Source organism: Coturnix japonica, chromosome 15, assembly GCF_054131305.1.
Source record: "Coturnix japonica strain WE chromosome 15, WE-NBRP24, whole genome shotgun sequence".
NCBI lineage: Eukaryota > Metazoa > Chordata > Aves > Galliformes > Phasianidae > Coturnix > Coturnix japonica.
Window position 1 is genome coordinate 16135003 of NC_140677.1, and position 26293 is coordinate 16161295.

The 26293-nt window shown below is 49.0% G+C and overlaps 1 protein-coding gene and 1 long non-coding RNA gene across 3 annotated transcripts in view; one reads left to right on the top strand and one right to left on the bottom strand.

Annotated features, from left to right (window-relative positions):
* Positions 1 to 547: 547 nt before the first annotated feature.
* On the bottom strand, positions 548 to 13936 carry LOC107319631 (uncharacterized). The gene is made up of 4 exons (XR_001557874.3): positions 13782 to 13936; positions 11165 to 11226; positions 8948 to 10609; positions 548 to 1592 (listed from the first exon to the last, which is right to left on the bottom strand). It is a non-coding gene; the product is annotated as an uncharacterized LOC107319631 (long non-coding RNA).
* A 411-nt stretch (positions 13937 to 14347) lies between these two features.
* DNAH1 (dynein axonemal heavy chain 1) overlaps positions 14348 to 26293 on the top strand; it is a 57834-nt gene continuing 45888 nt past the window's right edge. For both annotated transcript variants that reach the window (XM_085516553.1, XM_085516554.1), the window contains exons 1-13: positions 14348 to 14470; positions 16390 to 16603; positions 17100 to 17172; positions 19152 to 19326; positions 19624 to 19771; positions 20078 to 20210; positions 20757 to 20915; positions 21348 to 21597; positions 22834 to 22991; positions 23536 to 23747; positions 24768 to 25066; positions 25406 to 25556; positions 25727 to 25920. In XM_085516553.1, coding sequence (XP_085372679.1) covers positions 16427 to 16603; positions 17100 to 17172; positions 19152 to 19326; positions 19624 to 19771; positions 20078 to 20210; positions 20757 to 20915; positions 21348 to 21597; positions 22834 to 22991; positions 23536 to 23747; positions 24768 to 25066; positions 25406 to 25556; positions 25727 to 25920 — 2129 coding nt within the window. In that variant the 5' untranslated portion in view covers positions 14348 to 14470; positions 16390 to 16426. The remainder of the gene's footprint in view (positions 14471 to 16389; positions 16604 to 17099; positions 17173 to 19151; positions 19327 to 19623; positions 19772 to 20077; positions 20211 to 20756; positions 20916 to 21347; positions 21598 to 22833; positions 22992 to 23535; positions 23748 to 24767; positions 25067 to 25405; positions 25557 to 25726; positions 25921 to 26293) is intronic.

Here is a 26293-nt window from a genome sequence, read left to right on the forward strand (position 1 = left end):
TATGGCTGTTTGCATGGAATCTTGCACCAGCAGGTCCTGACCTCCCCGGCAGCATTTCTGCTGTTGCAATGCTTCCTTCAGGTGGGAGAATGCCCTCAGACTGTTGACTTCTCTGCTCAGTCTGCCTGCCCTGTGCTCTGCTGGCACAGACACGGCCTCGTGCTGCTTTAGGGGAATGTTTAATTGCTGCCTTTCACAGCCAGCGCAGAGCTGAACTGATGGCGTGAGCTCACCCAGGAGCACCGAGGTGGGCAAATGTTTTAATAAAACTCCATCCAGGGCATTTATCTACATGTAAATATATACACGGCGTACGCTCTTTGTTCAGCACAGGACACTGGCTCGAGGCTGGAGGAAACCATTTGTTTCCACGAGTTATAAGATGATATCTATGAGCACCTCTAACGAGCAGAGATCTGCACGGCAGCGGGGCTGGAGCCGGTCCCGGCACAAGCTGTTTGCAATACAGCAGTAATGATGCAAAGGGGTGCTGCTCAACATGCTGATCAACAGCAACCCGTTGAAATTAAAGGCTGAGGAGACGCAAGAGCGCTGCCATAAACATTTATTGCAACGCTTCTGTGTATCATCAGCCGCTGATTTGGAGGCGATGGAAGCGCGCGGCTGAAATGATGGGCTTTGTCGGCGGCTGCGATGGGCTGTCCTTGATGGATGGCGGTGGAAGCGATGCGCCGTGTTGTCTGCAGCACAAGGCTGAGCTTAAAGCCAGAAAGGAGGGATTTGCTGCCTTTATTACCACTGATCTCTTGTGATTTCGGGGTCCGAGCGAGCTGCTGGTGGTAGAAAAAGCCAGCATGGAGGTGATGAGCTGGAATAGCCCAGAGGATGTGGATAAAGGTGGGTTCTGAACACTGAGTGTGTCATCTGCTGGAGGGCTGACACTGCTTCGTCTTCAAGCATGTTCCATTAGCAGCAACAACTTGCCTATACCAGTAGCACTCACAGAGCACGTCACCCACCGAGGCAGTGAGTGCCCAGCTCTGGGGCAGCAGCTGCACCCAGCAGGGCAAGGCACAAACACAGCACATGGAGGGCAGAGCTGCTGCTATTGAATCATCTCCCGGAGCGCTCTGCTGTGCTGCAGGAAAGTCATTGGATGGATTTCTTTTTCTCTCATCGATCTGAAGGCTGAGGATATGGATTGTATTTTAGCGGCGAATTTCTGATAATATCTCTCTGTTTCTCTCTGCCAGCAGTGATCCCAAGGAAATAGTTTCGTGCTGAAGCCTCTGACTTACGGATCTCGCTGCACTTCATATCTGAAAGCAGAGAAACCCATTGCACTCCAGCAGAGCCGCAGGTGCTGTGACTCTGGCTGCATTTAACACCTTCAATGAGTCCCATGCAGAAATGCCCTGTGCATGCTTGGGCAGAAGCAAGAGACAACACAGCTCAGCCTGCAACATCCATGGCAGCATAAAATTCAGCACAACACTGGGCCCACGCTGGTTTCTTCCCCGCTCCATCTCCACCAGGCTCTGTGGTAACACCAGGCACCCCCACTGAATCTCACTTTTCTCGTTCAGATGGGCTGCAGGAGGGACTTTGCTTTTGTTTCCTCCAACACAAAGCTGGAAAAAAAACAAACCCAAGGCTACATCAGTGTGGCATGTGGGCGGCTTGAGAAAAATGGGTTTCCTGCTGCTCTGTGTGTCCTAAAGCCTATTAGCTGGTACTCTGCTTCACCTGCCTCTTGTTTTTGCCTGACAGGTGAAGCTCGTGTTGGCCTGACAAGACATCACTGGCACTTGTTCCATCCTGCCACCGTTCCCTCTCTTAACATTCAGCAGTTTGGCATTAGCCACAGTGGAAAGCTTTGAAGAAAAGCATCGTGTGAGCTGCTGCATCACCTCTCTTTCAATGGGGCCTCACCCAGAGCTTGCTGAAAGTATGGAGAAAGAAAACTGCTTCCTTCAAGATGAGGTTAGAAACGGGGCTGGTCTGCCTCTTCATGAGGGATGCCTTAAGGAGCAGCCCATGAGATCCCCAGAGGGTCTGGGCTGGGTCTGCAGAGGGTCTTTTCCATAGGGCTGTGACAGCTTTGCCTTGCTGTATGTTCCAAGAGCAGAGCCACAGAGCATCCTTTCCCTGGGGAGGTAACCTGAGGCTGGGAGCTCTGGGATCAGCCCCCCAGCCAAGGCAGCTGGACATCCATGTGTTAACCGGGTCTGTATCCTGTTCATGCAGAAGAGAAGCATGGGCTTCTTGGGCATCTCTTCAGATAGCTGATGAAGGATGTTGCCAATAACTGATGTGTTTGTGGTGACGTTCTGGAGCCCTTTTCTTTATGTGTTTCCAGACAGCCCCATTCCTTCACACCCCCTCCTTAACAGAGATCCAGATGCCTGTGTCTGCTTCCTCTTCCCAAGCCCTCCTTCAAGGATGAAAACCCAGGTAACATGAGTGCTAACTCTCCCAGGGATGCAAAAAAAAAGGGGACTCTTTCAGTGTGGCTTCAGTCTCAGGGGGTGCTCAGAAACCATTTGCAAGCTCTTGAGCTGCTGCCATGGAATTTGTCACTCTGGCCTTTTGAAAGGGGACCAGCACTTGGAAACTAAATCCTCGGGTAACCTGATTATGTCTGTGGACATACTCTGCTTGACTGTGACCTAGGAGGGCTCACCTTAACAGAGGCTTTCAGAATGAGTTTGTGAAGACTGGGCTGAGGGAAGGGCCGCAGCATGTTTCTGTTTGCATTGACACATTTGCCCCATTATTCATGGCTGGTGTGCGTTTTGTTTCCACTTGGTTCCCAGCATCCTTTATAGATGGGTTTTCATGCCTTCGAGGCAAGCAGCATTGAAATGGTGCCAATGCAACAGTCCTTTGCCAAGAGGCAATTGTGCTCGCCCTGGGCTCCTCTTTTCCTTGGCTGTAATCCCAGGAGAAGGTGTCTGTGGTCCTCCCTTGTCTGTGCTGCCTCTTCTCTCCTCTGCCCTGTTCTCTAATTCCTTCTTGAATCCATTGCTGATATATTTATTTCTTTATAATTAGATGTGATGGAAGAGGAGGAGTCTCAAAGACAAGTGCTGTGAACACAGGTGTCTGGATCTTTTTCCTCATCTCTTTGCAGCTGAAAGGCAAACCTATGGGGTTGGATCCTCCCCTTAATTAGACTCCTGATGAAGCAGCTGGGACAGAATAACTCCAAAAGGTGTATCCAGGGGTGAAGGGAAGCCACCAGCGCCTCTTATCGGCCACAAGGACAAGAGGTGACGGCCTAAAGATGTGCCAAGAGAGGTTCAGGTTGGATATTAGAAAGAATAAGCCCTTGGAACCGGCTGCCCAGGGAAGTGGTGGAGCTGCTGTCCCTGGGGGTGCTCCAGGAAACAAGAGATGTCACACTGAGTGACGTGGTCTAGGAAGGTCACAGGCAGATGGTTACACACGATGACCTTGTGGTCTTTACAACCTTAATGATTCTATGAGCCCAAGATTCTATGATTTATCTTCTATGAAGTCTGGAGGAAGGAAAAAAGCCGTGCTAAGGGTGAGCTGCACTGATCAACCCACCATGGCTCCAGTCACAGGTTTCTGAGATGAAAGCAAAGCACAGCTCATGCAGCACCTGTGTGGCTCCTGCCCTGCAGCACAGGGCTGGGAGGCTGCAGCAGCTTTGCTGGTGCCTGGCAGGAGAAAAGCGAATCAGTGTTTGATGGAAGGCTTTCCCCAAACACTAACTAATGGGAATTCCTCAGTGGTGTCCCTGGGAGCTCCAATATTGGATCTCGGGGCAGCCTTTTGTGTTCTCAGCAGCCTGTGGGTCCTGATGGACTTAACCCTTCCCAAGGCTCAGCACTGTGCCTGCTGCTGGCCCAGGGCTGGTTCTGGGCACTTGGTGCTCCGGTGCAGCCAGTGAGGAGCAAGGGAGGGTTCATTGTGCAGCTGGAGGCAGGAGTGGGTGAAAATAAGTGGAATAAGGGAACAAAAGGAGCTTTTTGGGGAGGTGGGGTATGTTTGCATGGGGAAGGGCAGGAATTTCTTTTCTTTGCCCAAAAGTCTAAAGTGCTTTCTTCAGTGCCTCCGTCGCTGCATGGGGCCCCGGTCAATAACATTCCACGCTCGCCCTGCGGAAGGAGACGGGCCAAGCACGGCGCGGCTGAATGAAATTCCTCTCACCTCACCCTGTAAACATCCCAAGAGCCTGGCCCCATTACGGCTGGGTACAAAAGTCCGGGGCTGAGGCCGAACAAAAGGATGGGGAAGAAAGTGCCGGTTGCTAAGGCAACTCTGTCCAGGCCGCCTGGTTTTATCAGCAAGGGGCCCGGGTTTTCTGCCTGAGTTGCAGGAATCCGAAGCAATTTATTTCCACGGCAAGACAGAGACTGTGGGGAGATCGAGGGAGGCCAGAGCTCTGCATGGGCCTCGGTTCTGCACAGACACCTCCAGCACCAGGCCCACCAACATGGCGGCCATCTCATGGGCATCCCCTACAACATGCAGTGCCCCTCTTGTCTGGTTTACCCCCCTTGTCCCCACTTCCAGAGCCTTGGTGGGTCTGGATTTTGTAGCAGCTTGAGGGTGTGGGTTTAAGAATTTGATTCGGGCACAGCTTATTATTTTACACCCAAAATAAAGGTGGTGGCTCCCACTTCCATCGTTCTCCCCTCTGCTCAGAGCATCCGACAAGCCTGAACTGCAATGGGAACATCATCTAAGGTCAGAAGAAGAAGGGCTGTGCTGCCCTTGCATGTCCACCAGCAAAGCTAATACAAAGCATTAATGTGCCCCAAACCCCAAGTGATGGCTGGAAGTGGGATGTGGTGGCGTTGTGAAGAAACGTGTAGATGTGGTACAGAGATATGGCTTAGAGGGCAGTGTTGGTGGTAGGAGGATGGTTGGATTAGTTGATCTTAGAGGTCTTTTCCAACCCGAATGATCCTTGATTCTAGGTATGACCATGGGGAATTCAACATAGTAGATCTGCTAAGCAGCAGGTGCTTGTGTTATGGCCCCCAGCCAAGGCTTCTGGATGTAGGGGCAGCATACAGGGTGGAGGAAGATAGTGTGAAGTTGTTAGTATTAACAAAATGACCAGGACAAGGTTGCAGAATATATGCCAAAAATTTTCAGAGACAGGCCCTGTCACAGAAGGGAAAGAACTGCACTGCAGATTATTAATGTAATTCCCTTGATGTTGTCTTTTGTTTTGATCTGGGGGGATGTGGGAGTGGGTTTGGGTAGGATGGGTTAGGAGCATGCAAAGCTTTACTACACAACTGCAATGCAGAGTGGCTAAATGGCTGGAGGAAACCCAGCTGAGCCTGACACAGTAAGCGTTGAACTAAGACACAGCCTGCTCATCTCTGCTAACTAATCCTTTGGTCTAGGAAAACTTCTAAACAAATGCAGCAAGCTGTGCTAATGGAGAAATTACTAATTACACTGAAGACAAGGTAAAGAATAGAAGGCAAGAACAGGAGCTGCACCTTGAGAAGGAGGATGTAGCGGACCAGACAGAGTTCACCACTGGAGTTCCTCTGGAATCGATCCTGGGATCGATCTTGTTTATTCTCTCCATGAATGATGTTGTCATGAGCAGTGGAAGCGCTCAGGTCAGGCCAGCTGATGACGCCAAAGAGGAGGCACTCTGAATGCAGAGGATAAAGGGAGAGCTGGCTGTAAGCAGCAGACAACCTTGAGCAGGAGACGCAGAATGGAGCTGAAATCCAACAGTGTGAAATGCAAGAGTACAGCCAGGGCTTTTGTGATAGACAGGGAGCGTATCAGCTGGATGTGACTGAGGAGGAGGTGAACTTTGCTGTTGCAATTGCAGATGATTATCAATCACCAATTAGCTAAAGGCACAAAAAGGTAAATGAAGCCCTAGGGGGCCTGCAGTACTTCCCATGGAAGCAGAAAATCGTTAATTTTTCTGGGCTCATAGGCTGAGTTCTCACTAAGAATCTGTGCAGAAAAATCCTCTTTGGTGGGGAAGAAGCCAGAGATCCTGTTTCACCACCACACCTGTGAAACAGAGCCTGCAAGGGGTTTTTTTTCTCTAGTGTGTCACTATTCAGGGTGTAGGAAAGAGTACATGAGAAGCAGAAAAGCCATATAGAATGATGGAGGATGCATGCACAGGAGGGAGAGGCAGGCATTCCTGAACAGCTTGAATAGAGTTTGGGAGGAAGGCACTGAGCAAAAGAGCAGGGATGCTCGGGAGCAGCCTCTCCTTAAACTAGGAGAACAGTTCAGTAAGTTGGGAAAACTGAAACACCAAAACAAGGACCCCAAAGATCACATGTCCCCAATGTCTCCAACCCACCTAAAGGTCACTTCTGTTCTTGCATCCCCCTGGATGCTCTGCAGGGTCACTTTGGCTCCTGTTCTGTCCCCTTCCCTGCCTGGAAACTGATCCCCACTTCAGCTTTACTGAGGGGAAAAAAGAAAAGGAAAGCCAGCAGACGGGGCTTTTTGTACCACAAAGTAGATTAGGGGCCTCCCAGGGCCCTGCAGCCTGTGCACAGCATGGGGAGGGCTGGGAGGAGGGAGGGAGGGCAGGCTCCTCTCTCAGCCCTGCCTTTGGTCTGCTCCTTGCAAACTGTTTTCTGTCCAGCTTCCTTCCTTTATTTTATTTATTTATTCATTTATTTTCCTTTTTCCCCGCTTGTCACTATGGATCAGCTTCTTGGGGATGAAGATCCTTTCTGTTCTTGCAGTGGATTTAACTCCTGAAACACGTGTCATGTTCCCCAACTCCCATCCTGAATCGGGAAAGCATTCACCCAAACAAAAGCCAAATGCCCTTCCTAGGGGCAATGAGGAAAAGGGAACTCTGCGGTGGTCTCTAGTCTGATGACAAAAGGTTTCTTGGACTACAGACGAGAAAGTCAATGCTGCCTGGGATTATAGAAGCAGCTGTGGGCAGCAGGGATTAACCACCACCTGTGTGATGAATGGATGTGGCTCTGGTCCTGCAGCCAGGACACACGCCAGATGCTCGGTGCCACCTCTCTGCCCAGGTTTGACCCCAGAGTTGCTTTCTTGATGTTTGAATGACTGATACCTCCCTCTTGGAGTCTGTGGGAAATGAGCTGGTGCTGGTGGGTAGGTACCCAGCTACCAGGCTGGGTAGGATGGTTTCCACGTGCCTGTCATGGGACATCTGGCTTTCAGAATAACTGGGCACACTCAGCGTGCCCCTCTTTAAGCACACCCCAAAATCTCTTCCTTTTAACCCTCTTGGGCTCAAGTGTTCTCTATAAAGCAACCACAGCAAAGCCCCATCCTATACCAAGGGAGTTGTGAAGCCAAAATCATTGCTAGTTTTGAAGCATTCAGCTACTACAGTGAGCTCGACTGAAAAGCTCTGTAGGAGACTAATAATTTTACCTTCTTAGCAGAGATTGAATGATGCACAGTAAGCTCTGCCTGAGGCTCCGTGCTCCAAACAATGCCGTGGAAACCAAGTATTGTGAGAATGTTTGTTCAGTGCATGTCCTGCGAGCGGGATGAAGCGGGGTCCTCTAGAAAATAGCTCTGTTGTGTAATTAACATTGAAATTAAAGATCTGGGCATTAAACAAAAAAGAGCCAAGTGGCTGAAGCTGGCCAGGGCCACTAAAGAATTAGAAGGTCTGGGGCCCTGGCATGAGAAGCTTCACAGACTGACTGGAAGCAATAGAAATACCTTAACCCCCTACAAAACCCAAGGAGTAGATGCTGCACGTGCCACTGCTAATAGCCTTTCCAATTTTTCCTGGTACCTTCTCGCATATCATATGCATCTGGGAAGTGAAAGGAACTGGAGCTGAGAATCAGAGAGCTCAGATCAACCCCAGAGATGCAGTAAACACACCGGACATGCCCAACATGAAATGGGATCTAACAGGGAAGAGGAGAGGGAATGTAGAAGGGGATCCATTATTCATGAAGGCAATAGCAGTACAACACAGCCTCCTAGACCCACGTGGCGCTGGATAAGGTTACTACATAAACACGAGTTGGTAGTGGCATGCCAAATTAGGTGCACAAAGGAGAGAGCTGGTGAGTCCCTGCCCTTCCCTTTCTGCCCTTCCCAGCAGACAGCAATATTCTTGGGTGAATGACAGAAATAAGTTTCTTTGGACAGCTCTACTGTTGGAATTCTAGGGGAAGATTTGAGAAATCAGAAGTGTTCACAGCACAGGAAAAGGGAGAAGCAGCTCCCCAGGTAGGAGTTACACCAGGCAGATGGTAGCAGCATCCCCAGCATTTGGGCTGTTCATAACATGGTTGTTGTTGGAGGACATGCAACTTTTTTGCATTGTTTTTAATTACATGCAGCTTTTCTGATGCTCCTGCTGGTGGTTGGCCACATGGCTGCACAAAGCCACCACCCTGCAGTGTGTGGGCCCTGCGTCTGCCTGGGAGCCAGGTCCCATCTGGCTGTAATTACCAGCTTCACATCAGCAGAAAAACACAGTATTTAAACACAAATGTTCAATGTTTGCATAGCAAACCTCGGGACAGAAAGCTCTTGATAATCAGCCTGCAGGAGAGGAGGTGGTGCTGTGTAGGTGAGCCTTGAGCTGTATGGCAAAGTTGGTACTCACAGAGACAGAAGGGCAGCACTGAGCCCCAGGAGCCCTTTGTACCTCACTGCAGCAGCTGCCCACAGCCCTGCAACCACCACTTCTTGCTTGGGAAAAGAGAAATGGAGCCTCTCATCCAAGGCAATCCCATCTATTCTCATTCCATCCATGCAAAGTGCTCATCCAGACTCATCAGCTGGTGGAAGAGCTACTGAAAGCAGCACGGGTTTCTTACTCAAAGCAAACCACCAGGATGAATAATAGCATAAGGAGGACCTGGGCAGCTGTCCCCAGACAGGAATGCAAGCTTTAATATGTTCCTCAAAGAAACACAAGGAATTTACTGTGCTGGTCCTTAAAATCTAAATTTGAAAGGACAACAGGTGTGAGGTATCACAGGGTGAACCTTACCTCCCCCGGAGCAGGTACTGATGGTGCCAGGCATGGCCCTCCACATGGCAGTCCTAGAGGTGCTGGTCCTCGTCCCATCTTCTGCAGCTGCACTCAGTGTTTTCTTTCCTTATGGAGAAGAAAAGCACACCTTGAGATGTCTTCCATTCCTGATGCCATGATGTAGCTGGCGGCTCTCTCCTCCTGGGCTTTTCATAGCAGGTCTCAACCAGCAGCCACTTGTCATTCCATAGCAGCAGAGCAGATGTAAGGTACCAAATGCCTCCTTATTGGAGGGGTTCAAGGCCTTTTTCCTGCTGCTTGTGCACCCAAGGCGAGCAGCCTCGCTGTCGTCATCGCCTTGGAGAAGCATTGCTCATCTCGGCAAGCTTTAAAGCCGCATCCTGACAGACCAAAATAAATCAATCAATAAATAAATCGTCCGTCGCATCTACTGGATTCTGCAGTTTATTTCCTCGGTGCTGATGAAAAATAGTTGGATGCTTCGTAGCTTCGTGAGCCTAATTATGATAAACGGCCCCATCGCTGCTAATATCCGGCCATTAATTCCCAGATGGAGCTGCAGAAAATGTCAGGAATGGAAATGTCAGCTCTCTAAGAGGACCTGGCAGGTATTGAAGTGGGGACTGGAGGATCAGCAGAGGAGGCAGCAGGGGGAGAGGCAGGGATTAGTCGGATGACGATACGCATTTGGAAGCTGTACTTTTTCTGTCTTGATTGCCCAGTTTCTCCCAGTTCTATCTCCCTCAAGCAATGACGTGACCATGGCTCCTTTCAGATTCTCAAGCTCTGTTCCCTGCACTAGGCAAAAGAATCGGTGCCTCCTAAGGGTGATGCTTCAACTGAAGCTTCACTTCCCTGCTGAGACCCCAGAAATGTGGCTTCGTGTCAGGCTGGAACAAGTCACTTACAGCAACACTGACCTCAGTATCCCCTGGCACGTGGCAATGCTGGGGGAGCTGGTACCTGGGCCTGATAACTATGGGTCTCCTTGGCCATTGTGGGAGGGTGCTATGGGGCTAATAACTCCATTGCGCCATTGCTTTCCACCAGTAGTTGTTAATGGTTTCTCTGTGTGTTAGAGACAGTTCTTTATGGCAGTGTTCACTCCTAAGTGAGAAAGCACTCCGAGAATAGATGAACCAGCCAGACAAATGATCTCAATGCCCAGATATTGACAGCGCTGTGTTACTGATGGCAGGAAGTCAGGCTGGCACTTGGTGCGATAAATCAGCCAACAAACAAATGTCAGGGAGATATGCTGTGAAGTCGTTCTAAATCCAAAAATATGGGGTCGTCCTCCTGTGTGGAAAGCCACTGCTCTAGCACACTGACATGCCATGATCTCTGGCTCTGTTGATTTCTCCTAAGGCCTGGTGCAAAGAAATACATCTCTTTTGATAGAGCTCTTCTATTCTGTTCAGCCCGTTGGCTGAAGCCTTGCTCTGTACAGCTTCTGCAGTGTTATTGTTCAGATGAGGATCTCTTCCAGCTCTTGGCTCTTGCTTTCAAGTGGAAAAAATCCAGGCAGGTTGGGGATTCCTTGATAAAGCGCCAGTTGGTTGAAAGAAATGCTTTGATAGGAATCCATTAGATTGAGCAACGCTGGCTGTCAGCAGAGGACAGTGTTTTCACTCCAAACTAGATGATGTGGGCACTTAGCTGTTGAGAGAAGATAGAGCACTCAGCCTGAACCAGAGCACACAGAGCTGAACCAGGGCTCCCCACACCCTGCCATGAGCACCGAATCACTCCAGGCAGGGAGCAGGGATGCCTCTGTCTCTCTGCAAAGCTCAGCGTTCCTCCTGAAGCTTCAGGGGAAAATCTCAAACCTTATTTAAGAGATCCTAGATCTTATTTAAGAGAAAACACGCGTCCTCCTGACCTCCCCGAACACACAAATTGAGCTGGCTGAGGACCTCAATCCCTGCATGTTGTCTGGGAAAGCCTGAGTTGTAAGACTGCGAGCATCTTTCAGAAATGGCTTGCAGTTCTTTTGGGATGGTTTGCACTGGGGGCGGGTGATATATTTCCTAGAAGAGAGCAGTTCTATCTATAGCCTCCCGAGTGTTGTGTTTTGAACGCCTGAAGGGTGTTTGTATGTGAAACTCTGAAATTTCTGAAGAGTGCCAGGAAATGTCACCTCTCAGGCTACATCCTCCCCAGTACAGACTGGGCATATTGGCTTCCTCAAGAGGCAGAACCCACTACTCTTACCTGGGGTGACTTGTGTCCCAGCCATTAACAGCCTCCTTTCCTCAGCAAGCACTCCTGTAGCCCTACATTCAGATGGTAGCGTTGTGTTAGAGATGCTTCTGGCCAGTTCAGCCAACAAAAGCCTACAACAGGCTTTGCTGCCCATCACTGCTGAGAGCTCGTCTTGCTTAACTCCTCCATTACCACCACTGCCTTCCTGCACAGGTGTGCTTTTGGCAGCCCTCACTTCCATCTCCCTGGCCAGCCCAGTGTTTTCCATGCATCTTTCTTGGAAATTCCTTTGGGAAGCCATCTAGCTGGACTGCTGGTGGGATACGAGTGTGAGACCAACATGAAGATGGCTCTACCAGGGTCAACATCTCATTCATTTATTGAGATCGCAGGGAAAAGCAGAGTCTGAAAGCAAAGAATTTGCAGCTGGCTGGTATGAACTGCTCCACCAGTTCTACCCTGTGTGGACACAAGATAATTGACTGCTCGGTGTGGAAAGATCTGCAACGAGTAGCAGGGGTGTAAAGGTGGATCTGCCTTGATGGTGCCTCCCAGAATCAAACTGCACCTCCAGCAAGATGCAGCCAGGCCTCCTCCTGTCTCTCCCTGCTTTGTCACTTCCTCGTGGCTTGTTTTTCTGTCAAATGTAGCCCGCATTGTCAACATGTGGTGTTTTACTCTAAATCAATGCTCCCTTGTGTGTGGGAACGCACGTAGGTGTGGAGACAGAGAAATCTAGGGCCTTATTCTCCAGTGGCCTCGTGTTTGGAGGATCATTTACACCTTCAGCAAAACGCGCGTGGGGTAGGTATGGAAACACTGCTAAATCTGATGCCTGCCACCCACGCTGGAGAGGTGCAAGTGATGAAACACCCAGTGCATCATCTCTGAGGTCCACGCAAGTTGGGCGTTATGGTATTTTGTTGTTCTTCCCATAACTAGAGGAAGGCTGCTCCCTCTAATAGTGAACTTGTGTGCAATATGGTTGGATAGGGAGAGCAGTGTTTTCCTTCTCTCCAAGCAGTCTCACAACAGTCCTTGGTAAGTCACTGACCAGGCTGGTCCTGCAGGAGCTCAGGAGCCTGCTTTGGGAGAACTAATTTCTTGGGCACTCAGCATCAGCTGTAAGTACTGGAAGGTCTGTGGCTGTAAGGGAGTCTGTTGATCACAGCCTGAACCTCTGATTAACCATGTGAGGCAAGCGATGAGTCAGCTGTGGGCACACAGGGGAAGGTAATTCAGCTGTGCTCCCAGAAGGGGTGGAGTTCCACTCCATCTCTCCTAGATCCTATTTAAGCGCTGGCCACCACTAAGGTACCATCTCTTTCTGGAGTTCTTGTGGTGAGCCCCCATCTTGACTGAAGGCCTCAGAGTTGGTGAGTCTTTTTCTTAGCTACCCTCTGGCTATCTATTTATAGCTATACTTGTATTGTTCCAACTATGTAGTGGCCTAAAAAAAGCACGTGGTAGAAAAGGAGCAGGAGGAAGCCTCAGAGGGAAGATAGCATTGAGCTTTTTGGGCTAGCCTGGCTGGGGGCAGCATCTAAAGTCAGGCTGAGATGAGGGGGCAGCACAAGCAGCTGTGCTGATACCAGCCACCACCAGCTTGGAAACTGCACAGGCTGTGGATGCTGCAGCCTTGGGGGATGAGGCTCTTGGGAGCCACGAGGCCCTTTTGAAGGCAGGTCAGGAAATGAAACCCTGACTGCAGCACAGGGATGGAGAGTGCGGTCAATTGCACACCTGTCTGGTTTCAGTTCTGGCCTGGCAGGTTTCTGAAGGGGCAGCCAATTGAAACAGCTCTGCTTTCATCTCCTGGCTCACTGAAGCATTTTGTGTCATACTTTGAAAGCTCGGTCAGAAATGAAGCACTGCTAACCAGGAGGACGGTGAGGTCTGCAGTGAACTCACACTCACTGCAGGGGACACAGGGCTGTCCCAGAAGAGCATAGTTGAGCTCTTTGGGTCCTCTGGGCCAGGAGTCACAATCCATGATGCCACCCCTGGGAGAAGAACCATAATCACATCATGCTTAATAGAGGCAGCCCTTGATTAAATAAAGCACAGGGCCAGCAGCACAATGGAGAACCTACACCTGGGGTTTCTCCAGCAAACTTCAGGATAACACAAAGCCCCACGCCGGGCAGGGTGAGATGCTCATTGCCTGGGCTCTGCTGCCTCCTGGTGGCACAGCCCCCTGCCCCCAACAGAGCCACCCGGGGAGCCCCACCTGGCCGCGCTGCTGAGGACTTGTCCCCAGAGCAGCCAAACCTGTCCCTCTCTTTTGGGTTTGGGCTGAGTGAGGAGGGGGCAGGATGCTTCCCCTGCAGCCATTTGCTTTGCTGGGGTGTCTGCCAGCTGAACCCAGTGCCAGCTGCCCATCATTTGGTCATTATATGTTCTGCAGGTGGAGGTATGACCCAGTAGGTGTGGTGGCCTAAGATATCTATGGGTGCATCAGCTCAGCTATAAGTAACCCCTGGGAGGCAGAGGCTGGAGGTGGTCTTTTGTGGTGGCAACAGTATCTTGGTAGCTTGACAGTAGCTGCTATGCTCCTTTGATGACATCGGTGCCTCTGTCATGGTGTTTTGGTGACAGTGGTTCTCGGTTGATGGCAGGGACTCACAGATAGGGCAGTGGTGGTCGTACTCCATGGCTGTGCTGGTGGTAATGAGGCAGCTTTGAGGTGGCTCGGTGGCAGCCAGGGCTCGGTGCTGGCTCTATGGGTGGCAGAGGGGCTCTGTGGTTACTCGGTGCTGGCTCTATGGATGGCAGAGGGGCTCTGTGGTTACTCGGTGCTGGCTCTATGGATGGCAGAGGGGCTCTGTGGTTGCTCTATGGATGGCAGAGGGGCTCTGTGGTTGCTCTGTGCTGGCTCTATGGATGGCAGAGGGGCTCTGTGCTGTCTCCGTGGTCGCTCCGACGTGGTGGCACAGCCCTGCCAGCCGCAGCCGCCGGTTGCGCGGAGCGGGCGGCCGCGAGGAGCCCCTCCCCTAACGACGAGCCGCCGGTTGGCAGCGCTCAGCATCGGAGCAACGCGGAGCGGATACGGTGGGTCGGTTCTGAGAGCCCGGGGAGCGGAACCGGGACCGGTGAGCTTCGGGAAGGCGGCGGGGCGGATGTCAGTCAGCAGCATTGCTTATAGGGGTCGGCTCCGTTCTGAAGTGCTTTTCTCCTGTCTCAATCTTCAGGTTGTTTTCAATGCTGTTGGGAAGGAAAGAAGCTTCCTGAGTCCGTTTTGTTGATGCTGTGGACCAAAGGAGGGAAGGACGGATCAAACTGCTCTGCAGGACGTTGAAGACTTGCTGAGAAATTGTAATTATAGCTCTTCCACAATGAGACACAGATACCTCCATTTACCATAGAGCAGCACACCTGGGTGTGTAGGGAAGGTGCTTTTCAGGTGCAAGAGAGCCTGACTGAGCTGCTGGGAAAGTTCAGGCAGGAAAAAGAAGTTTCTTGTGGCTGAAACTGGAAGGTTTGTTGGCTTAAAGTTCAGGCCCTGACTGCCCAGAGGGATGTGCTCCAAGTGATGGTAGCACGTGGCTGGAGTGGGACACAGAAAAGGCTTGTGCCATTGCATGGCTTTGCTTCAGCATCTCTTGGGCAGCAAAGAAAGCCCTGAGTGCTGCCTGTTTCACACTGGCTGAGGTTGCTCTAGATCTGTCTGAAACCTCACCTTCTGCCCAGGGATCCAGGGCCACCCTAGGGTGAGGATTTGGGAGGGCATCCTCCCTTCTGGGGGAGCTGGAGGTTAGGGAAGAGCTGGTTGTTCCACAATAGGCCCCTGCACGCAGCATCTCAGCTGAGTAATAGGGTGGATCTCATGTTTTAATCCAACACAGAGACCCTCCCTAGAGTTGCACTGCCACCTCCCCTCTCCCAGGGGGGATACTCAGGTGGGCCTTGTGCTGCATTGCTGCTGGTTGGTGTACCTGAGCAGCCAGCCTGACAGAGCCCAGCAGTGATTCATCAGGAATCCTTGGATCTTGGCTGATATCAATCAATCCTGCTGGGCTGCTAAAATAGATATGGCCAGAGCATAAAATAACTAATAAAACCAAAATCCTCCATGGAAAATTCATTCTTCAAGGTCTGAAGTTGCAATTCTTGCGCCAAAGAGAAGCGAGGAGGAGAAAGGTTTGAGATTTTCTAGCTTGAAGGAGGGGAGAGCTGATTATTGATCTTGTCTCTCAGGCCTCTGCAATCTGTTTGTTTGCTGTGTGTCACTTAAAGGATTCGCATCATGGTAACCTTGATTTATTATCCGATTTCTCTTTTGACTCAGCCTCTCAAAATTGTGCACTGGCTTGAACCTACAGTAATAAACCCACACAGTTATTCCCTCTTATCTCAGACACGCATGTAATGCTTTCTCCTCTGTGTGTGCCCGATCCATTTGTGCAGACAGACAGCAAAGCAAGGTGAAATTCAGGGGGGGAATAAAAAATCCCTTCTGATAGAATGTGGGATGGGCAGTTTTCTGCTCCATTCATTGCAATCTCCAGACACAGAATCAAGGACTGCTTTACATCCAGTCAAAGGTCTGAGGGCTGCTCTTAATGAATATCTGTGTGTGAAGGTTTGTATGAAGCGCAGCCGTATGGCTGTAATATTTGCCTGGACTTGCATCCAGAGTGGAAGAATAGGAATTATCTGTGAGCTGAGATCACCAGCAAATATATCCCCTGCAGGAGGAGGGAGAGAGGAGAGGAGCTCCTGGCTATATTTTAATATTCGTCAGGCAGTGCTTAAACATCTCTCCTGAATTATTTAAATGAAGGAGCCAAGCCTCACAACTGGGAGCTGCTGTGTTGGTATGTAGGCTGTGGTCTGCTCCTGCTGGACTCCAGTGTGACAAGGCTTTGAAGGGATTTTGGTATAGCAAAAGTAGCATTGCTCTTGGTTTACTCCAATCCTCCTGGCAGCCTTTTGAATGCTGCCACAGATCCAGGAAGCTCCTGCTGCTTCAGGAAAGCTGTTTTTCATGTGTATGTTGCTGGTTTTCCCCTCCAGAACACATTTGGCATAATAAAATGCTCTTTCCCCAGGGTTGCTGAGCCATCCAGCCAGCTGTGTGAGACCAATGGCCCCCCCATCATGAAGGCAGCACTTGGTACCCAACCTTGTTACCCACTCATCTTAGCAAGCCCACAATATCCAGCACAGTAGGTGAGTGTGGAGGAGTGCCAAGGATGGAGTGTTTAACTGGCTCAATGTCTTTTTTGCTCTAGAAAGCCCAGGATTGCATTGCAATGTCATTCTCCTAAGATGGATAAAGTAAACAAGGATTTGATGAATTCCCTGGGCAGGAGCCCCAACCCTCCCAGTACCAGCCGTGAGGCTTCACACCAGACCCGCAGACCAGGAAGGCGTTTGTTTTTCCTTGATAGAGAAAAGGCTTATTATTCTGGTGTCCCCACTCCAGAAGCCTCCAGCAGCTCAGAGGTAAGTGCAAAGAGCAGTTCTCTCTTCTGCCATGGACTTTCTTACATGAAATAGAAACAAGGTGCACTTGGTGTGGAGAAATAGAGCTTTCACCCCAGCTCCCAGCCCTTCTATTCCATCAGAGGCCAATTGTGCATGTCCTTGACCTTCACAGAGTGAAGCCTTGAGGTTTTTCCTTGTCATAGATGTTCTGCTTCCCTCATGGACAATGTTATCTGTGCCTTCATGATGTAGTTGTGTTCATCAATCCTCCATCCACACTTTAAGTTGAATTCAGGCTGCACTTTGCTGACAAATCCCCTTCCTCTCTGTGCATTGGGCTGATGTTTCCAGGTCTGTTGCCTCTCTGAGCCTTTCCTGTTGTTACTGACAGTCACATTTATCCCTAAAGCTCTAGTAAAATGAGTTTCATTGTCTTGTTCTCTGTCTTGACACCGAAACCCACCTTCCCACTGTGCTGTAACTGTGCTCTCACGTTTCTCTCACTGCATTTCAGGATGTTTGTGCTGCACCCCGTACATACCTTTCTTTGCTGAACCAGGCAGACCTCGAACAGCACACCCCTAAAGGTAAATATTCTGAGAGGTGATACGGCAGGATATGGGCCATAACACTTATGGATGCTTACACTTAGTGTGCTATAGGCTGAGGCTACAGCTTAGTGCACTGCTTTCCTTCCCCTATCAGTGCCAGGAAACATGCTAAGGTGCCTGAGCATCCTCTGAACTTCATTTAGAGGTAGAGCAAAGTGATCTGACTGTGTGGTAAAACCATGTTCCCTTTTCTCCCCAGTACATTCATCCTATGGGAGTTTGTATGGTACTTGTCAGTGCCATATGCCAGGAGAGCAATGAATATATGTCCATTATCACCAGGTATAGATCCAGCAATGCCCTTTCCCTGCTTATACAGAGCAGTGAAATTGGGCCCATCCTTTAAAGCTGTATTCAGGAGCTGGATACCCATAGCCAGAATCATGGTTTGCTCTCACTTATTCATTCTGCACCCAACTGTGTCCCAGAGAGCCTTGTTCTCTCTTAGATGCAAAGGCTCTTTGCGCATACAGAGCTGCTGGTCCCACCTGCTTACAAGAGTGTGTATCATGGGTGCACAAACATAGGCATAGAGCAGAGCTGAAAGATCTGGCAGCCCTCTCCCTGCCCTTAGAGAGCTCCTGGGGGATGGATGGATCATGGGCTGGCAGTGTGGGGAGAAGGTGTGCATGAGAGGGGGATTTTAGTGTTAGAGAAAGATGGTGTGTGTGTGTATATATATACATATACATGTGTACATATATATACATTGTGTGTGTGTATATATATATACACACACAACCTTCCTCTGCTTAGAAGTGACATTTATTTTCACGAGTGGGGACAAATGATGGCATCCTCAAGTGAGTCTTGACAAGACAGACTCATCCCTAACGAGCGGAGACAGGTCTCTATTTATGATCTGCTGCTTCTTCAAGGGGGAAGAAGCCATAAAGCTGGAAATGTAATGCAAATGAAACCCTAAGTATTGACATAAATAGTTGATAATGCACCAAGTGCTATAATGGATGGTGCCATGGACTTTTGCAACAATGGAGTGACAAAATTGGAACAGCTGTGCTCCCTGGCAACAAATATAAATCAGGGCTGTTCTGTAAGGCCCCCAAGCGAGAGATGTGTGTGAGGTTAAAGGAACTGTAGTAAATGTTTTAGGGATTCCTTAGTATTGAGTATTGGCTTAGGCTGTGCGAGTGTTAGGATCCTATTTACTCTGTTTGAGTCCTTTCTAAGAGAATAGAACAGAGAAGGGAGCTGGTTCATTGTGTCTCCTCTATCAGTGAGCAGACAATGCACAGCTACAAGGGTCGCGTTGAGGCTGTATAAGAAAGGCACAGTGGCTGCAATAACGAACCCTCTGTGTACCTGATCACCCTGGATGATCTGGCTTCAGTTGGCTGCTGTACACAATTGCTTTGAATCCAATGAGCCTCACCCCAATGCAGGTAGAAGCACCCATAGCCTGGCACCAAAGCTTGACATCCACAGCGCTGGCCCATGAGCCACAACCTGAAGCTTCTCCATGGCCAAGTATTTACAAACGAAGAAGAGCCATTAGATGAAAAGCTCTCATTCCACCCAAATCTATTTCTGTTCAATGCTTAGCTCTGTCTAGGGAATAGTTTTTTAAAGCTTGCATGCAATTACTTAATTTAAGTTAAGCTTCAAATTCCCACTTTGCTGCTGTTCTATTATTTGCAGCTCATTTAGCAATGTAAGCAATTCAGTTTATTTATGGAATCAATGACATGGTTTAATTTTAGCCAGTTCTTGGAAACACGTACTTCTTGCTTCGTGCTCATTTCCATTGAAAGCCTTTTGGCCAAGTTGTGAGGCTGCAAGTGTTCAACTCGGCTTTGATCTCAATCCACTGCTGATGTGAGAGTGCCCCACATACTAATAAAGTAGAGTCAGTCTCAATGGAGGCTTCTTCTATGCCACGTATGTGGGTGTGGGGTGATGCCTGGTGCTTTCATCTGGTTGTTTCTGTCTTTCAGTCACAACTTTCAAGATGCCTGAGAATACTGTGAGTCTCCTGGATGCACAAGTGATTGGACCAACCTCTGAGCACCTCATTGAGTCGGATTTCCCTGAACAGTCATTTAAGCCCAAAGTGCAGATTGCCTTTGAAACACTGCCAGGGAAATGCCCTCGGACTATTGCAATTGAGAGGTGAGTGAAGCAGAAGTGCTCAGACACAGATTAAACCAGTAGCGGAGCACCTGGTGGGGAAGGCAGGGCCAACCCAGGGGAGCTCAGGTGCATGCAATGTACCTGAATGACAGGAATGAGCGGAGCCAGGGTCCATCCCTTCCCAACCTTCATTTAAGGTTTGGCAATGGAGGTAAAGGGCATCTTGCTGGAGACCCCAACAGCATCCTGTTATGAGGGTGTGCAGAGTTATAGGTATGGAAGCCCTTCTGGGATGGCATGTTAAATGGTCATTTTCCCCTATCCAATTCCCAACAGGAAAAGAAAGCTGTATCTCTCCTTGGATATCAATCAGCTCTTAGACAGTGAGGGGATAGACTCCAATCAGCTGACACCAAGGCACCATGATCCTGGGAGTGTGCCAGATGTCGTGGGGAAGGAATATCCCATTTACCTCCCACTGAAGGTAGGAGAGCGCATCTGACACTTGTCATCTCCCTGCTTCTGCCACGGGATGTTTGTGGTGTTGTGTGACAGATGGCAGCAGAGGGGCAGACTGACAGAATGGCATCTGATGTGGGAGTGTGTATGGAGCAAAGGTGTGTCACTGAGTTCCTCCAGGTGGGGTAAAATGGCACCCATTGGAATTCATTGGCACTTGCTGAATGTGGAAACTAAACAGGAGATGTGAGCACAGTGAGGTGGTAGTTTGTGCGTTCCAGTAGTGGTGACAGCAGCAGTGGGTCTCCTCACTCATGTTATGGCTTTTTAGATCTTTGATGATGAAGAATATGACTGTCGAACTCCAGAAGAGTGGATCTCCCTAGGACTGGAGCCAGGATCTCATGAGAGAAAACCAGTGCCTGGGAAAGCACTTCTACCTACAGATGATGTACTGGGACATGGTAAAGCCTGAATGAGTTACTGTGCAGGTGGTGCATCACTAACAATTATGGGCCCATTCAGCAGAAGGGACTGTGTAGATTCTGATAAATACAGCTCTGAACAGCAGAAAAGCAATGGCTTGTGCTGATCAGGTTCAGTGGTCAGAGCAAGAGACCAAGGGGCCTGATGGCTGTCAGTCCTGCCCTAGATGGACTGGTTCTGTATTTTAGATGGCTGACTTCTGCTTGTTGTGTGTCTGTGTAGAGCTGCCCTGGGGAGCACAGCACCTGATCGCTCCTCAGAGGAGGGAAATTGAGGGCTCTGGTGTGTGCAAGTAATTTGGAATGCTGTGTGGTGAAACTTGAGTTTGTTATTTAGTCATCACAGCGGTATCAATCTGAGATTGACAGAGATTCAAGCTAATAAATTGATTTCAGTGTAGCCTTACCACTCTGACCAGGAAAGTCTATTTGCTATCTAGCCCTCAGGGAAAGGGCTAAAAAATCCTATTAGGATAAGTTTAAAAGAAACCTAACCCTGTTTTAATCCTTGATTTCTCTTCTCAGAGGACCCCAAAAGCCAGAAGTTAACCTATGAGTGGATTGATGTTGGTGTCCTGGATTATGACAAGGAGACAAAGCTCTATTTGGTCCATAAGTTAAATAAAAATGGGCTGGTGCGTGATGAAGAAGGGAGACCCGTCCTCCATGGAGGAGCAACTCCAGGTGCTGCAACTAATGCTTTTGGGGAGCTGGCATCTCTCCTTGTATCTGTTTAACCTATCCTGGAAAGCCTTCAGGGGAGAGACCTTCATGCCTCATTTTCAAAACCTATTTGAGGGTTCCCTATGGAAGCTCTACCTCTTTCTGTCTCTTACCTTCTCTACCTTCATGACAAGTGAAACATTGTTCTTTCTGAGCCAGAACTACTTTGAGGGGCCACAGGCAGATTAAGATCAAGCATTCACCTCCTGAGAAGCATGGAGGTGCTGCTAATTTTATGCTTCCTGCTGTCCTCATACCTGGTCCTTCACTTTAGTCTCCATTAAACTGACCCAGTTACGTTGTCCATCAAATAGCTGCTTGTCAGCATTGTAAACCACTCTGAGTTTTGTGTTCCCTATAGAATGTTGTAAGCTTTATTTTCATCCTTTTCAGGAAGAGCCCCATTGCTGCCATGTCAGTACTGGGTACCACGAGTTTACCTGCAGTTTCTGGCTGAAGATCCTCGAGTGTTTGCACAGAGAATAATTTCTGCCAACAACTTACGTAAAAAGACACAGATGCTGCTACTGTATCACCTCTATGTGGACTGCATGCCCACAGATGGACTGAATAGCATCAGTGAGACAAGCATGGAGAAAATGAAGCTGTGGGCTCTGCATACACCCAATGTGAATAAGAACAGGTAAAATATCAAGTACCTGCCTTGGGTCTCAGCCTTTAGCTAGTTAATTTTGTGGGACTTCATAGATTTATGGTACGAGTGGCAGTTGATGCAGATTTAGGGCATCCAGCTCAGCCCATGGATTTCACCTGGTTTCCAGCACATGCAAACCCCTCTCTCTTAGCCAGGGAGTCATCAGAAGTAAGTAGGATGAGAGCCCTAGTGGCTTCTGTGCAGGATGGGTGATCTGTTAGTGTTCCCAGGTGAGAGAGATGCACTTTGCATGCAGATCCAATGAGCCATGCTTACACTTGTGGTTAAGTGACCTCCAGCAGCAGAAAGTAGGACAGAAATGCCCTGATTGAACTTGCTGTCTCCCTGAGCATCCAATAGCACAGATCAGTCATTCCTGAATTGATCTGCAGACCATCACCTGCCTCCAGAGAAATGGCTGTTGTCTGCTGGTGACACTTGTACCTGTTAACTGCTCCAATAAACAAATCAAAAGATGCGCACAGAGGGAAGCAAATAGAACAGAAGATCTCCACCTGAATATAATCGAGTGTCTCTCGGAGCTGCAGCTCATATCAGGGAGGCGTTTTAAGAGTCCCTGGGTTGATGAATCATGAGCCATTAGTGGCGTGGCTGAGAATCAGCTGTGACTTATTGCCCTGCTCAGAGACAGGAAGGTGTGAGGGGCTTCATGCTCTGCAAAGCTAAATGGGGAGGGCAGGTGAGTAATTAGTCTGTTTGTGTGCAGAAATATAGGCAGAAAGAAAAGTGCTATGCCTGCCTGAGGTGGAAGATGATGATTTCCTAGGTCAAACAGAGCAGGGCTTCAGGATTTACACACATGTTCTAACTAAGGAAACTAGAATGTGTCAAGAGATGCTCAGCAGGAGGCAGTTGGGAGGATGCCCCAGATAGCCCAGCTCTTCCAGAATTACAAGCAAGCTTCTTCAGTTCTTGGTTATTTCCCCTTCCCTCTGTAATGCTGCTCAGTCTGTGTGCTCTCAGTAGAGGTGTTGCTTTCATCTGGAAAGGCACCTAAGGAGGCTGAGCCCTCAGGTGCTCACTTAAATGTCTGATTGAAAGCTTTGCTGGCTGTTCCAGTGTCTGCACAGCTTAGTGTGTTGTAAGTGAGCTTATGGGCTAGCAAATATGGGAGGGAGGGAGTGAAGGGTTTTTGCAGTAGAGCTGCAGACAGGCTTCTGTTCAGACACTGTGGGTTACCATTATTTCCTTGTCTTGTAACAGAGTGTTAGACTGCATGGGCTGTCTGGAGAAAGAAGTGAAATTAGACTTCCAGCGTGCTATGAACAGGATGATCTTTGACAGAGCAGTCACTTCCAAACCTCAGATGTTTTCTTATGTCACCCTGCCAGACAAAGAGGAGAGGAAAGTACCAGAGAAAGGTATGGGGAACAGATGAGCAATTTGAATGTGGTTTGCTGTCTTTTCAGTAAGCTGGGACTGACTTCCTTCTGTTTGCTGTGCTCAGTGGTGGGATGCCTCAGGCATGGAGGAACTCAGGCTCATTTAGGCTCTCACACTCATGTGATATGACTCCAATAAGAGGAGGTATCTTGTGCACTGAAGTCCTCCAAAAATTGGAACACCTTGACGTGGCTCAGAAGTGGCCTCTCGTAGATGACTCAGCTGTGTCTTAAAGCTTCAGTGAGGAGATTCTGCCAGTCCTGTGTTCTTAATCAAGGAAATGGCAGGAGCCAAACCTTGGGAACTTCAGGGAGCAGGAGTTCCTCTCAGCCCCTTATGGAAACATTCAGAGTTCACAGCCACCCTTTCATCCAGCCTTCTACTGAAGCTGCATCCATAAGAAGTTTTCCTGGGGAGAGTCCTTCTCACAAACTGTGCCCTAAAACAGAGCTGCGCTCTTCTTCCATAACAGAAACTGAGATACCCTTGCAGGCAGTCACGTGTTCTTTTGTTTGTTGTTAGGGCTCATCTGCATCCCAGACTATCCTTATGACAAACAACGAGAAGCCTTCAGTTTTATCTCACTCCTGACCAGGCCAGAAGTCATCCATCTCCTCGCACAGGTGCAAGATGAGTGCAACAAGGTGGTTTCCATGACTCTGTTTAACACAAGCTTAGCTGAGCACATCAGCTTGGAGGAGTTTGATGACATTCAGACCCAGACCTTCACTCAGGTGAGAAGAGGAGCCATAGGGACCCTAGTCAGCATCAGCCACTGCTGTCCTTGAGCTTGGTCATTCATCAGACAGGTGGCCATGTAGGGCTGCAGAACCCCTTTTTCCTCCTCCTTATCTCATGCAGATCACAGTCCTGACTGGCAATTACAGGTTTCCCATTTGTTTTTATTTCCCTCTCCCTTCAGCTGCGAAGCACACAAGCTCCGATTTCTCCTGAAGTGCTCATGGGGGTAATGCTTTTCTACACTCCATGTTCTTTATGCACTTAATTAGATTACTCTGCTTGCAATGCCAATAGACTAGGACCAAAAAAAAAAATCCTGCAGCTCTGTAATAACTCTCACCAGAAGATTTTCATGCTCTCTAAATGAGGACAGCACTTGGCACTCTGGATAGGGCCGTGCACGGTGCACAGCTTACTGATGGTTCTGCAGTGGGGCAGGGGGCAGGTATGGTTCCTTCCCAGTCCCATGCTGCTTCAGCTTGGCAGTGCTGTTACCCCTGAGTGTCTGAGGTTGTGTTATTGCATACAAGCAGCAGCTGCCTATGGAGCAAAAGTGACACTTGGTGGTATTTTAATAAAAGAAAACACTGCAGGCTGCTGCTGCTGCCCTTGGCTACTTCCCACTTTCTCCTCACTTGTCGAGAGAAGACAACAGTGTGTCCTTTACTTGCTCATCAAACTGTCTGCGTAACTTCTTATGAGAGACCCTGACACAGACAGCTCCAGGGATACTGCTCGATAGAAAAGAGAATGAAAAGGGAAGAGTGTATAAAAAGAAAGAACAGAGCTCTCCTGCTTTTTCATATCGGGTTTTCTTTGTGTAGGTCTTTTGTCAGCAAAGGTGTACATTAAGGCAGATGCCATGTGTGGTCATGGACTTACTGTGTAGCCTCCACAACTAAAACATCACTCCTTGATTACTTTGTACAGAGAGAGATCCAGCAGGCCTGGCCATACTGCTTCCTCATCAGCCCTTGGAAGATGACCCAGTTTATTTTGTTTCTTTGCCTTAGGTGCAGGATTTTCTCAAGGACACTTGGATCGATAATCTGAGGACTGCAGTAAAAACCAGCCTGAGAGATGCAGGCATAGGCTGGTACAACCTGGAGCGGAGCAGCTGGGATGTCTACCAGATGTCCAAACTACATCAGCTGATGAAGCGCATCCAATTCATCATGCAGGACTCGGTGCGCTTTCTGGTGCAGAAATCGCTCATCAGATTCGTCCAGCTTTTGCTGGATGCTTGCCATGGTGTTTTGAATTGCTCAGAGGATATGGAATGGGGAGATGACCTCATCAATAGTCCCTACAGGTAAGGAAGGGGGAGAAAAGAAAGTCAAATGGAGAAAAGAGCAGGAAAGTGAAGTGCTGCTGTCTTTCTAAGTACTGCCTTTGCAAGCAAGCTTTGCACTGCAGGGGAGGTTTAGGTTGGGGTGTTCTCCCTGATGCTCCATGACACAAAGATGGCTGTTCTGCTAGTATAGATTTCAAGTGTCTTTACTGGTAACACTAGAATGCAGTTCTTACTTTAGTCTGCATAGGGGGTGTCCTCCTCTCCTCTGCTTTCATCTCCCGGTGTTTTAGTATTAGTACCAGTTGTACTGTTGTCTCAACAGATATCTCTGCTCTTCCTCATCTCCTCCCACTGCAGGCCTCGAAGGAATCCAACCTTTGTTATTGACCTTGTGCTGGATGACAGTGGTGCTCACTTCAACCCTCCTGAGGAGAGTTTTAAGGAGTCCCTCCTTTCTCTATTGGACAAGGGAATCCTAGCGACTCATGGTATCCCACAGCTGGAGAAGGTAACTATTCTGCATCAACAGTGATATAGCTGTGCAGGTGGTATTGCAGGACACCCTCAAGCTTGTACTGAGGGAGAGAGATACAGAAGTAGGTAGTAGATGCCATCTCTTCTTTGGGGGCCATGGTTAGCTGTGCTGGTCCCAAAAGAGCTCTGTCCTTTCTCTTCCAGTATGTAGTGGAGAACGTACCCATCTCAGGTACACCCTGTCTGGACTCAGTGGACCTTCATGAACTAGAAGTGGAAGAAAGGCGTGCGGTTCTGCAGTCTGCCATTGAGAAGGCACTGATCCCTCTCCGAGCCTATGCTAAGAAATACGAGAAGTTCTTGGAGCTCAATAACAATGACATCCAGTACTTCCTAAAGTAAGTGATGTATCACAGCCTCACCTTTGAAACAAACAGCAGACCTTTCCTGAAGCTGTTGTGTGGATGCATGTGGGAGTGCAGGACCTGTTTTGAGCCCACAAGCCTGTATGCTGTGTCTCAGGTGCCATCAGAGGCAGCCTTTGGCCACAGGCAGTGCTCCATATTTTAGAGGAAACTGGTGATGGCAATGAGAATTTCATTGTGCATCTGAGAGCAGTCACATTCCTGACATGCTTGTAAGTGTAATTGGAGATATTAATGGCCCTAAAAATGACTCACTGTGTTTGAAAATCCAATTAGCATGCTTGACTCTGACCTCCTTCAAACAGTGTCTGTTCAGGCTGATAACATTCTGTAGGAGGTAACGTTT